Genomic DNA, 13,955 nt, shown 5'->3' on the forward strand with positions numbered 1-13,955 from the left:
TCTAGGGCCACAGGCACTTCATTCATGCAGAACTCCTTGTTCTTAATATCTCCTGGTTACACAAATATCTGTATACAATCATCCAAAGCTAAGGGAAAATTTAAACAAAGTGGGTTTTAGCACCTAATTGCTGCACAGTTACTGTTACACAAAAAGTAGCTAAAACACAACACCAGGCAGGCCTGGGCAGGTCCAAGCACAGCCAGCCAGGTCCAAGCACAGCCAGCCAGGTCCAAGCACAGCCCGGCAAGTGCAAAGAATCAAGGCCTGTACTGTTAGTTTAACAAAAAGGAGGCCACTGGGCTACAAGAAACAACAACACTGCTGTATTTGCAAAGTTAGAGGTTTTGCTGACCTGTGTCTTTCCTCCTGCTGAGCAAGAGCTATCAGCTCACACTTGCCTGAAGCATGAATAAGGCGTCTTTCCCTTGACTCCTCTTTGGAGGGAGGCTGAACGGTGTGGGGTGGGAAGTGAGGGGATTTTTGGCTCCCTTCCTGGAGGTACAGCCTCAGTGATGGTGAGGGAAGAGCAAATCCCTCAGTGTCTGCTTCAACAAGCAGTGTGTGAGCCCAGGAGGCTGTGGCAGCCTCAGGATGGGCCATTCCGACCACCTGGAGGCTGCTGCCCATAGCATTGCCGGGGTGCAGTCACTGAAACAGGGCTGGCACCCGGCCCAGCGACAGGCAGGCCACCCAAACCTGGGATGACCACAAGCACAGCCGTCAGTTCCATCCTTGCACTCTATACCTGTATCAGCTGTTTCAATGGCTAATGAACCTGGTCACTAATTGTCCCTGAGATGTGCCTGTGGCTCATTTACATTCCCACACTGCCCATCACAGCAAATGGCAATAGCCTAGTGACCTGAAGCCCTGCCTTCCTAGTGCCCTGGAGGTGTTTTGTGGAAGGCAGAGGACCCTGTCTCCTCCTGCCCTCCATTTTTTGGGCAGGAGAGAGGAGGGCCTGCTGGCGGGGCCGCCGCCACAGCTGAGGCGGCAGCAATTCCCCTCCTGCGTGAACAAACGGCGCCGGCGAGTGGGAGGGACGAAATGTTAGCCTGCAGGAGGGAGAGTGGGAGGCTGCGAAAAGGAGCTGGTCCGGAGAGGAAATGGGAAGAGTGACTGTAACGAGGAAAACCTGTTTTGTTGCTTGCAGCGACGAGAGCAGGATTAAGAGAGTAGGACTTGGCGGATGGGGGCAGAGATGAGAAGGGGCCACATAACCAGCAGCACAGTACGGATGTAGGCAGGGAGCAAGCTGTCTGCTGCTCTTTTGTGCTAAGTGTGGTGCCTGCCTCTTCTCAGCACTGTCTCTGGCAAATCCCGCAGTGGAAAATCACAGCATGATGTCAGTACAGCAGGAGCTATTGCCTGATGAAGCAAGTCTAGCAAACAGCTCCTGGACGCCGACTGATGGACAGGAAATCCCCTATGGGAGCGGCAGGCGCCCCTCCGCACCGCTGCCACCTTGTCCTCCCACGGCTGGCACCGCTCGGCGTCCCCGTAACCTCCCCACGCATTTACAGACACGCAGAGATCGGGTAAGAGAGAGATGCAGTGAGAGGAGAAGCACAAACTGAGAAGTGCCGGCTCTTGGCAGCAGCGCAGCTGCTCCTGTGCCCCCGTCCTGCTGCCCAGTGGGCTCTGCTCCCTGGAATATGTCAGGGAAACACAATTCCAGCATCCTGCTTGCCAAGGGGGCACGTCTGTCAGGGCACCAAGGCACTAACAGTAGAAGAGGTAGGAATCTCCTTCCAAAAATAAGGATTAACAGCCTGCAAAAGCTGATTGAGCTTAGGTGAGAAATTCTCTTCAATTTTCTCCCAGAACCACATGGGAACAACTTTCCTCCTACTATGCTGTATTTCTATGTTTATGTCTTCATCCAGTTCAAAGTGGTTTACAAGGGAGCAAGGAATATTTAATTCATCTGTGGCCTCTGCTTCTTCCACACTTCTTGATGTCAACTGAGAATCACCCTACTAAAATCAATTATTTCCATTTTTTAACTGCAACTCTAGGGAATTAAATTCATAAGTAAGGATATTGCCTCTGAGCTCTCTACCCCCCAAAGGTTTTACTGTGGCTTTACTGGATGCCCGTTGTTTAGCAGGAGTGAGAACAGCTGAAACTGACCCCACTGGGGCTGCAGCCTCCAGCTGTATTTAAGAGGTCTCATTAATTATTGCTGTGTGGGCAGTAGGCTACAAAGGCACCCAAACAGAGGAACATGCAGGAATGTGCTGCAAAAGTACCTGGATTTCTGTCACTGTGAGTCCTGCCTTCAATACTGTGAGTTGTTGATATGTATGTTCACCTATACTGAGACTATATTTAGTCAAAAAACACCTTCAAGCATCCTGTTAACAGAGGGTATTTACTAGGAACACAGAGCAGAAAGGGAGCTTTCCTTTAGACTGCAACAGGGGAGACAATGCTTTGCACCACATTAATAAAATCACACTTGCTCTTAATTTCACAGCAAGCACACAAGAACTTGCTGAAGTTGTGTTGGCTTCCCCAGCCTTTGACTGCTCCCAGCCTCATTGGCAATGACATGACACCATTTCATTTCTTCCCAAACCCCACAGCTTTAGGGAAAACAGAGCCAATTGTACTCCCTCTGATACCAGGTGCCAAGGCAAGTCCATTGAAGGTGGTTTCCAGCCAGCCTTCAAGCTGCCCTATGTTCTACCTACGTGCCTGGCACCCCCACCTGGGTCAGATGATTTGCTTATTGCATGCTCCTGACTTACACCTTTGGCTGTAAAAGGACAAAAGCATTTGAAAGATCTCTAATTTCCCAGAATCTCCTTTTAGGTTTTCCACAAATCTCTGCTGACAGTATGCTTGAGTAATTGCCATCCAAATACCTCACCTTCCCATTCAGCTACACCCTCCTCCTCACCACTGATAGATACATATGTGAGGAGCCAGTAACTCCATCTAAATCTGTCAAATTGGTAACATGTGGTGAAAATCAGATTCAAGGCAGATTTGATCCTCCTGCTCTCTTGTAAGCTGCAAGAAACTCTGGAAGATTTGCTGCTAGATTGATACTAAGAATGATAAAAGGTGTCTGGTACAGAAGACTGTTGAAGGCCGCTTTTCACATTCCCGGTGCTGAATCTATTAGGAGCTTCAGCTTTCTGTGACCCTGCAATGTTAATCCAACTGTTCCCATCTCAGATTTACTTATGGTAAATTGCAACCACTTCTGCTTTGTTTGCAAGGATGTTCATAATTTTACCTGGGACTACCTCGTATTAAGCAGGAGTCTTCCATTATAACCTAAACATTTCTTTCCAAATGCTGGCAAAGCTTAGGTCTTTCAGTCAGGTAAAAAAGGCATTATTTTCTAGCTGAATTTAAAACAATTTCTTCCTTCCTCTTCAGCAAGTGTCAATACCAACAGTTTTTGATGATGACATAAAATAAAAACTGTTATTAACAAAGAACCATATATGAGCTGGTACAAATGGAAATAAATCATGTAATGCATTTTCACATCTTTAATTAGTAGTAGCAAACAAAATTCATATGTCACTTCAACTAGTTGGGTTAACTATTTTTCCTATGAATAGTGTACTGTTTGTATCTCTGTCAAAAATCAGCATGAGGAAGGGATGGCTGAATTCAATGGTTGGAGGAAGAGACATTGGCATTATTTCAACAGCAGTTGCTGCTGCTGCCTCAGTGCCTTTCTCATCAACATCCAGAGAAGCCTTGTGGACAACCTAGGAAAAAGGAAAATAGAGTCACTCTGGGCAGTCAACAGCCTCTTGAGAAATTAATCAGAGTCCTTTTAAAGCAGCCTTGCTTTGGGGGATCCACTGAGAAGTGAGTAGAGGCAGAAGAGCTCTATTGTTGTGGTCATGGCTGCTTAAATGAGGGTTAGGATGGGGCTATGGAGATCTCCTAAAAAAGTCCAAAGTACTGGATGAAGGATAGAGGCTCCACCTGTAATTGTGTGTCTGTGCCTCCAAAACTGAGTCTCCAGGGTGAGAAGGACAGGTGAGAAGGTTGTGCTGTGCCTGGGAGCATTAGTGGTTTTCCTTGAGGAGTCAGGGGTTGATGCTCCTCGCATGTTTCAGATACTGTCCAAAAAATTTTGGCCAATACTATTCTTGGTAAAAAACAGACATGCAGCAATCTAATCTGATCTCCAGTGTCACCAAGAGCCAATCTCCTTTTCTAAGCTTGCAGGCTGAGGCCTGGGTGACCCAGCTGCAGGCAAGGTGGGAAGCTGGGAGCTGTAGATACCTGGTGTTGCTGGATGCTACTACCACTTATGGATTTTCCTGCATGAATGGAAAATACTTACTTTGGAAACCTTCAGATCTGGGGTGCCAGTGATGCCAGAGAGATCTGCCTGGTTGGTGAACACATCCACAATTCCCATCTTCCTAAGGGTGTTACTTATTTCATAGCTCCCAGAAATAGAAAATTTGGGGAAATAGAAGTTCATAGATCTATTAGATAGAGGAGAAACACAAAGTGTGGTGAGAAGGATTTCTCAGCAATATAAAGGATGGTGAGAAATCTGTTTAATTCCCTTGAGTATCAAATCCCAGGTGTTTGGACCCTGAATGTACAGTGGGCACCAATTCAATTGCTGGTGCTTCTCATGGTGATAGAAGCACTATCATACTTAATAATAAAAATAGCAATCATAATAGTATTTATCTGGTGTTTTTTTCAGGAAATCTGAAAGCACTCTGCCTTCTACTAGAACAGTAGCAAGAGCCCCTCTTTACAGGCAGAGACAAAGGATAGCCCATGATGCTCAGGAAGGTAGACAGCTGAAGAGAAGTCCTGATCAAAGTCTGCCTGGGGAGAAGTGTGGCAAATCCCAGCATTTCAAATCAAATAAGTATTTTTGGCATAACTGGGGCATTTGGCATGGCCCCAGGAAAGATCTGCTGCCTGCACGTTTGGATTCCATGTCCTCTAATTGTCTTCCTCCTGTGGGCTGGCCATGATCAAGTTTGCCTTTGACTGCGAGCTGTCTGCAGGCAGCTCCTGCTCAGTATGATTTATCTTGGGTTTCTTTTCACACCCTGTCCAGGGGTCCTCAGTCACCCACAGCAGTGATTACCCTTTAGGTAGCTCAAGTCTTTTGCTGCTTTGCAACAAAACAGTAAAACAGAAATTGCCATTTGGTTCTCACAGTTTCTCCCATGGAGAACTTATTCCTATATTCATCCTCAATGACCTCGCACCACAAATTCATTTAGATAAGGGTTTTTCTGATATTGCAGCTGAGAATGATACATTCTAATTTTGATATTTGAGGTATCACATTATTAGCTCATATTCAGTTTGCTACCCATTATATTTTTACTAACTGTGCTGGTATTTCTGTGATGATGCACTGAGATAGATGGGTGTGAACTGCACAGCCTTATTAATTGTGAATTAGGGCAGAGCTTGGTAAATTAAGCATATATTAACTTGATATTACTCATCTACTGTTGCTAAGATCTCTCCCAGACAAACAAGGTTGTAAAATGCATTAGCTGATGTTGGTGTCAATGGTTGAAGCTAACAGAAACTCATTAGATATAGTTTCAAAACAAAATGCCAGAAAATCAGGACATCCACAATTAATCACTTGCCTGTTCTAACAACAACTGCAAGATAATTGTGTAGGACATACCATGCCTGTAAGCACTACTACAAACTGTGTAAGTTATGGTTTATTTAAGGTTCATACTTATGCCTGAGTCACAGTGTATCAGTGACATAAGAGAGGAAAAACACACTAGCTGAAATCTCAGTATAGAAGATTTGACTTAAAATTGCAACCATTCCTTTCAGTCCATGGAGTATTTTAGAAACACCAGTCTAGGCTTGCTATTCCTCAGGTAGGAATAGGATGGTCTCTGCTCTGGTTGGGAGTCCAGCAAGTCACTCATCCACCAACAAAAGAATAGTTAAATACCAACCAGCTGCAAGATTTTTACAACTAGGGCATATGAGCCAAAAATAACCCACTCAGTTCCCAGAATCACCACAATCACAGTGTTTGCATTCCCCAAAAAGAAGAAATACTACAAATTAGGTGCCACTGCAGCTGACTGGCAGAAGATTACCTCTGGAAGAGATGGTCTGACCATTTCTGGATGGTTTCCTTGTCCAGAGTTTGCTCTAAACTCTTCATTTCCCCTTTTGCAGGCAGAACCAGAAATGCAGTAGCACTGCCATTATAATGCAGCCGTACCACAGTGCATGACAGCTCCTCATCAAAGTAGAAGTCAAATCTGCCCATCTGGTACATCATGGGGACTTTCACAGTTGTTTCAGCATCCACAAAGAACTCCCTTTCTTCAGTATGCTCTGGTTTGAAAGGCTTTTCCCAGCTGCCTGATAGAGAGAAGGAGAATTTAACTGAATATTCAATGTTTTATCTCATCATAGTCTAAGTTTTTTATAGCTAGTAATATTTACCTGTTTCTCCATGCATTAAATACTGAATTTTCAAATGTGACACTTTAGAATGTGTATCACAGTAATGCAAGGATCTTTTACCTGTTCAAAAAAGTGCATTGTATTCCACTTTCAATTTATAATTCAGATGCCAGTAATGAAATAATTAGATGGGGTTTTTTGTACCTACCACAGCTTTTCTGTTCAGGAGATCTATGTGGGCTTTCTGTAAATATCATCTGTGTACTCATATACTGCATGCAATAATTTCTACTGACTTTAATCATATTTGTAGATAAAATATTGTAGGATCTCATATCTGACTGGTGTTATGTCGGGCTTAAGGGCACATCTAACCCACATCAGAAATGCACATTGTTTCTGCTTTGTTCCTTAAAATGTTCCCCCCTATTCGTCACTAGCTTCTCCCATATAAAAATGTTAGTGTGCCTGTATAAAGGACTCTGATAGGGAGAAAAAAGGAGTATGTAGTAAATTAGGCTATGGAATCATGCGTAATCTAAAAAGAGGCATGAGGTCCTATATAAGTCTCAGTGCCTTCACTGAAAATGAGAAGAATATGGGACAATTGGAGTTACAGTTACACCCAGCTTGGAAGGCTGTGGCTTGGAACAGAGCTCCTGGAGCTGTCACAGAGAGAAACAAGACTGTGTGGCCTCCAGCTGCCTGCCCATTACCTGCCTCCTGTTACCCCTCCACCACCTCCACTGTGCCATTAGGGGATCTTCTGGCCTTCAGCAAGGAGCATTGGAAATTTTCCCCAGACCAGTTTTTAGTTGAGGTAGGCGACATTAGGGGTGTTGATAAGAATGAATAGGGAGAATGTGAACCCTAGAGGAGACTTACCTTTAAAGAAAACAAAGCTAGCCAGAAGCATTACAGTTTGTGGGTCCATGTCCTTGACCAAATTAGCAATTTTCCCATGTGTTTTCTTCTCTATATAATCATTGATCTGCTTTTCAGCTTCTGTGGGTTTGTTAAAGTCAGTTGTAAAAGCATCCAGCTGATACAGAGCCTTGGCATCATCTGAAAACTTTTTTAGGAGTTTCAGCTTCTCTGTTACAAAGATGGCATTCCCCATGTTGAGCTGGACTCCACCCTCAGGATGGTTCAGCATGTGGATTAGGTTGTGGAAGCCTTCATGTATCTCCTTCTCCTGAATCTCTGTAAGGTTGAAGGAAAGTCCTTCCAGGATCTGAGACTTTGTGGCTGATCTAGCCCCAAGGGCCAGCATTGCAAAGGCAGTGGAGATGCTCACAGGAGAGAAGAAAATGTTCTTATTTGGTGCCTCCTGTGCAACCTCCCTAAAAAACTGGAATGCAAAGTCAGCATTGTTTGGCACAAGTCTGAGGCAAGCCATCGCTTCACCTCCATGATGTATGTGGTGTTTAGGGTCATTTGGGTCATGTCCATTGTGGTCACTGGGTGGGAGCTGACTGTGGGCAGCAGTGTGAAACCCAGCCAGCAGCAAACTTAGGTAGAATGTGGTCTTCATGTTCTTGTATTAAAATCCTACAGAAAAAAAAAAAGGACATGATGTTACTGAGGTAAGTAATTAATTAAGTAGAAAGAGTTATTCTCTCATTACCACTGAATCAAAAAGTCTTATCTCTTTCTTTTTTTCCTCAGTTTCCATGATCTCCAATTCTTGCCAGATTTTAATTTTTTTAATTTTCCCAGGCCTCCTGGCAAGTCTCTGCCAACTCCTTCTGCCACCCCCACCCTAAATACCTGCAAAGACAAAATTCAGCATGGATTAGTTGAATACACAGCACCCTCAGCAGGCTAGAGAATGGAGCATATCCCATCACAAAACACCTCCTGGCTAATTGCTGAAAAGCTGTGGTGCAACTCTACTTTTGACATTAATGGTCTGAATAATTTATTAAAATTTCATCTTAGAAGAGGTCTGGTGTCTTGTGAGTTAGGGGAGAAAGAGGAAATTCATGCAAGTGAGCAGCAATCAGTAGCTACCTGGAAACAGAATCTGAGCAAACAGGCAGGCAGGAGATCTTTAAATAAACTTTTGGTCAGGCTGATAAGGTGTCCTATTTAAAAGAAGGACAAATAATGGGGGCTGTTCTTCAGTAGCAAACCAGATATAAGCACCTACCTCTCTAAGGAATAGGTGGGTTTTTTCTGAATAGAAATAATGTAGTGTTTTAAATAAGAACCTGAAATAACATGCTGTCTCTTACACAAAACTGTTGGAGTGGATTCATTTTCAGCACAGCAGAAGTAATCAATGCCATTTACAAAGAACAAGGCCTTATTTTTATCAGCTGCTCCACTGGTAAAAGGGTGAAGGGTTTATCAATGTGTTACACTTGGCTGTGGTAGCCACGTTTCATTGCAGAGCTGACACTGCACTCCATAAGCTCTTAAAAAGAGACCTTGGAAATGGGGTATGAATGTCCCAATAGGCCTCATTTCTGAGGAGGAATCTAGGGCAAAGAAATGGTGCAAGAGTTGCACAGGGTTTGAGGAGATAATGAGCCAGATTTGCTAAAATTGTGCACAGAGAGACATATTACACCAATTGCACCTTTCATCTCTGGCATGACTCAACTTGAGAACCTCATCAAAAAGTGCTATGCTTATGGTCCTGCTTTCTCTACATCATCAGAGGGAGCAATTTGTATTAGTAGTTGAATATCCACTTACAGATAGACTCATGAGAACAACAAAACATTTTCAAGCTATAATCAAACATTCAAACATTTATATGTTTGTTATAAGTAATTTTAAAAAGCAGGCCGATTTGCAATAACAGCATTACTGACAAGTGTAAGAACTGTAATGGTTGGGTTCTTGGTAGCAACATTTTCAATTACTGTACACAGTAGTTTTAAGTTATAGTTTGGTCTCTTCTGATTTTGACATTGAAATAATTCTTGATGTATCTAGGTACTTGTAACTCAACACAAGAGCTCCAGTTCTGAGTTTTAAGAACTATTATCAGTGAGCCAGTGTATTAGTCAGACTGTGAAGACAAATCAACTCCCAAACAAAAGCATCAGAGCTAAGCCTAATCTATTTCCACATATCCAGCAGGCTGATTCAGAAGCTGCCTGTGGATAAATTATTTACTATGAACTATTTACTCAGCTGCAGTCATAATTTATTAAGAAGAACATGAATACCAAAAAAGAGAAACATTTCATTTTAAACATAAGTTGCCACCTGTTCTCTATCTCATCACATTTAATATTTATTACAAAATATGACACCTGATAGTTTGGCTTTTCTATTTGCCTCAAAATGCCAATTCTATTTATTTGGAATACAAAGCAGAAAGGGATTTTAACTGGCTTGACCTCAAAATTATGGTGAAAGGATATATAATGGTTTTGCTGTAAGGATTCTGTAAAATATTAATTACAGTTTCTGAAGGCAATTTTCCTTATCCTGATATATTTTTCTCAATGTAGTTACAACATGTTCACATTTTGTAGTTAATTTATGTACTTTCATGGAATTAATTTCATTTTATTACAGTTCTGAATTCACAGATAATTAAATACAATCTGAATCATCCATCTGTTACTCAGTACTGGCCAATCACAAACAGTCAAGACTCATGAGTCAGACCTCACAAAAATCTTGATAATGGTTAGTTTTAAAGGCATAAGATTATAAAAGACTTAGCAGCTGTGATTTGTAGAGGTCTTTTTTGTTGTTTAAGCTTTCAAGATACAAATGGTCCTCTTCATTAGTCCCTGTTTTGAAACCTAAAAGTACTTTTATAATAAGATTTGCACTTTCTCAACCTTCAGAATATGATTGTGGATTGTTATTTCATATTTCATTGCATGTTATTGTGGCTTCTGGGTTAACAAGTGATCAACCACTGACAAATTGACAACAGACACCATTTCAGTAGGAAACTGAAGATGCAGATTCTCATATGGTCTTAAAGACTGATGGATTTTCCTATGGAGCATAGTTGCTAATGATTTATTAAAAAGCAAAGGGCTGAGAACCTGTGCAGTAAAGTCTTTAGGAAATTTCCAGACAGGAGGAGTTAAGTTTGCAGAAAGCTCTTTAAGACCTTTACTTCTATAATTTCCAAAAAAAAAAAACCAAAAACCACAAAACAGTTTATCCATCAACATGGCAGTAGGAGTGAAAAGCACTTCAATTCTAGTTCCAAATCTAGTCTGACTTGTTGAATAGCCTGGAAGGCAACACATTAACCTCTGCCTCTTTTCTTTGTGTGTGTTACACAAGGACAGTTTATTTGTGGTGTTCAAGAATAGGTGTCTTCAAAGAAGAGCTTTCAATCAAACCAGACAATGATACAAGAGCATGCCAGCACTTGGAAGACAGTGTTTGCAGCAATTTATCTGTAATAGACTTGGTGATAATATTTGCTGAATATATTACCTCTTCCTTAGCACAATATGCCCTACTGTGCAACTCAGAAAGAAAACGGAGAACACTGGGAATAGCTAAAGTTGCCTTAGAATAATTCCACCAGAAAACCTGGGAGTGGGCTGGACTCAGTTTTCTGACTGACAGAACTTGCTTCTTTATGGATATAGGTATTTTGTCCATTTTAGGGCTGATTTCTTTCTCTATGATTGAAGAGATTCTGGAGACAACTTTCTGCCTTTAGAGTCCCATGTAATATTCCAGGAAATGAATATTCATCCCATACTACTCCCATAAGGGATCCTCACTGATAATCTCATTTCAGGCAACATGAAAATTTGCACTACTCAAAAACATATGAAGGCATAACTAGAAAAGCTGTTTGCTCACCAGATGGTGCTGCTTCCCTCCTGATTGTTTCTGAAGAAGGAAATCTGAGAAATTTGTTTCCTGAAAGCACTGTGGGGGCACCAGGCACATCAAGTTACAGCACCACAACCACCAGTGGTGTCTGCTGAACTAAATATCAGCTATTTAGAGACTTGTAAAAAGAATCACCCAAGCACACAAAAATCACAAAAGAAAGACTTGACTAGCCATACCTGGGTCTGAGACCATGACCTCAGAAGCCTAACCAGGCTTCTGAGGTGATGAAGCTTCATAGGTCCAGGCTTTATAGGTCCAGGGCCACCTATTCAAAGGAGCACCACAAACTCACCTGTGCCTTCCTGGCTGGCCAGAAAGCTCTGCTTATTTAATCATATGCACCTGAACAGGTTCAGGGCCTGTTCCAAATGATCATCTAGACATTCACTTCTCTTGTCATTCAGAGTTTTGATACCTCTGTGCCTGAGCCCCTGAGGAGATTGCAAACACAAGCCAAGGCTATTGCACTGTTCAAAGAATCCAACCACTGTGAATATTTCATCAAAATAATTCCTTTTGCAGCAGAAATGTGGAAACCTAGTTGCCTAGTTTACATTATCCTTTAGAAAGGCATGTGACTGTTCATTCCCTGGGCTGTTTTGTGTTTTTTCTATCTTCTGTGAGCCAGCTTAGCATTGGAGAACTCACCCAGAAAGTGGCATCACTCACCTCCAAGACTCCTTTTACCTGGAAACAGGTGAACATAAGCTCTCACTCTTCTACCAGGCCACCATGAGTGTTTGCTGTTGAACCAGAGTCACTGCACACACTCAGGGATGAAGCATCACTGACTCCAAGAGAATAAAAAAGTAGACAAAAAAGTGCAGTGGTTAGGATAGAGGGGATTTTCTTCTCTCTGCAAGAACAGATCAGATCAGGTTCTCAGTTTCTACATTCCAGTGTACACCTAACCACAGGCTGGTTTCTGGCTCATTAAAAATGTTGACCTCCCTGTGATCTTCTGAACATGTGAAAAATCACCAGTTTCTCCACTTCCCTCTCAATGGGCCTGATGATTTCCTCAGTGATGTCTCATCTAAAACAGAAGTAGACAATAGATGCACCATTCCCTAAGCAATGGTATTTCTTGTAGACCTTCAGGATAAAAATCACCAGAATTACTTAAAAATAAGCACCAATATATTAAAAAAAGTTCTAAGCAACCATCTTCAGACTTTTAATGAATCAGGGCCTATTTCTAGCAGGAGGTACATCAAGAAAAGTCCCCCTTTTAGGATTCCTTGGCTCCAGAGACCACCTTGCTTTCTGACAAGACACTCTGCTCTGCTTTTAGATTCTCAATCCTTCCTCCAGTGACCTGACAATGTGCGGGCAACTCATTCCCTCAGTTGTGATGCCTATGTCCTTTATATCCAGGCGCCATGATAAAAACCTCATTATATAGGACAGATGTCAGTATAAGATACAACCCTAGAATAGATTTAAAATTGATTGCCTTCAACAAGAGGAGACACTTTTAAAGTCTCTATAGGAAGCAAAAAAAAAATCACTACTTACAGCAGCTCCCTGGGATCCTGCTTTCTTCACCAGGACTACTCTGCAGCTCCCTCCCTTATTTATACAGTTGAATAGCATTATGAAAGCAAAACGTCCTCTAGAAAACATTAACCAGGACAGACAAGTGTTATTACTTTAGGAATGGTGCAGAGTAAACAGTGAAGACAATTTTTCTGGGCAGGCACTTGATTTTTGCTGTATATGCATGGCCAGACCTGGCCTTTTCTTATAACAGTCCTAAGAGTTGCCTGCATTTCTACACATCCTCCTAATGGGAATCTAGCTACTCACTCTGGGAAATGCCTCATGTGCATCATTAACTTCTGTAAACTGCATGAGTTCATACAGAAGAAGTAACTGAAGTGAGTGAAATGAAACATATACATAATACTAGACATGAACCTAAGGAAAAGACAGCTGTGGATGCATGCTGCTGCCAGATCTCAATTTAGTATTTTTCAAGGAGGTATTTTTCTTCCTCTATACTGGACTTTTAATAGTTTTTATTTGGCATATTTGTTTTAAATGATACACTATTACTTAATTACCTACATTGCCTTTAATAGGGGCCAATTTCTGGGGACATCCCTTTTAAAGTTAAGGCTGCAGCACTGATGTTTGTAGTGGCTGGGGGTTGCTGTAGGGATGGCAGGATGGTGGCAGAGATGTGCATCCAGGACCCCGTGGCACGCAGCACACCTCAGCCAGAATGGTGTCACCTGATGCCTCATGCAGCAATGGATTGAAGGACAAGCTGTTGCCTTGCACTCACAGTGTGGGCTGGCACAAAGTGCAAGCACTGCCAAAAGGCAGACAGGGAAGGGCAGGCAGGACACCAGAGCCTGCTCTCACACAGAGCTGGACCCTATGGCCAGGCCACCTGTGTTATACATGACCCCCTGTGAGGGTGTGCCCCTGCAGCAGCCACAGGGGCTGTGCTAATGTGGGTATGACTGAGGGCTTGGAAAACTCACAGGTCAGTGCCCCAGTGAACACCTTCCATCCTGGAGGATCATCCCCTTAGGAGGCAGGGGATTCAAGGAGGAAAGATGCTATACATCCTAGAATCATTTAGGTTGATAAATAAATCCAAGACCATCCAGTCCAACCATTAATCCAGCACTGAGAACTCCATACTAAACCTTGTAGTTAAGGACCAGATCTACACATCTGGTAAATACCTCCAA

The 13,955-nt window shown here is 42.5% G+C and overlaps 1 protein-coding gene across 1 annotated transcript; it reads right to left on the reverse strand.

Annotated features, from left to right (window-relative positions):
- Window positions 1-3,548: 3,548 nt before the first annotated feature.
- On the reverse strand, window positions 3,549-7,945 carry LOC136557982 (alpha-1-antitrypsin-like). Its single transcript, XM_066552218.1, has 4 exons — window positions 7,297-7,945; window positions 6,096-6,366; window positions 4,325-4,472; window positions 3,549-3,737 (listed from the first exon to the last, which is right to left on the reverse strand). The coding sequence occupies exons 1-4, from the start codon at window positions 7,943-7,945 to the stop codon at window positions 3,549-3,551; spliced, it is 1,257 nt and encodes a 418-aa protein (XP_066408315.1).
- Window positions 7,946-13,955: the final 6,010 nt, after the last annotated feature.

Source organism: Molothrus aeneus, chromosome 6, assembly GCF_037042795.1.
Source record: "Molothrus aeneus isolate 106 chromosome 6, BPBGC_Maene_1.0, whole genome shotgun sequence".
NCBI classification, from domain to species: domain Eukaryota; kingdom Metazoa; phylum Chordata; class Aves; order Passeriformes; family Icteridae; genus Molothrus; species Molothrus aeneus.

Coding starts and splice junctions, on each gene's coding strand:
- LOC136557982 (XM_066552218.1), bottom strand. CDS start 7,945: ATGAAGACCACATTCTACCTAAGTTTGCTGCTGGCTGGGTTTCACACT. Junction 6,367..7,296: donor TAGCTTTGTTTTCTTTAAAG/GTAAGTCTCCTC, acceptor TCTCTCTATCAG/GCAGCTGGGAAAAGCCTTTC. Junction 3,738..4,324: donor CAGATCTGAAGGTTTCCAAA/GTAAGTATTTTC, acceptor CCTTTTTCCTAG/GTTGTCCACAAGGCTTCTCT.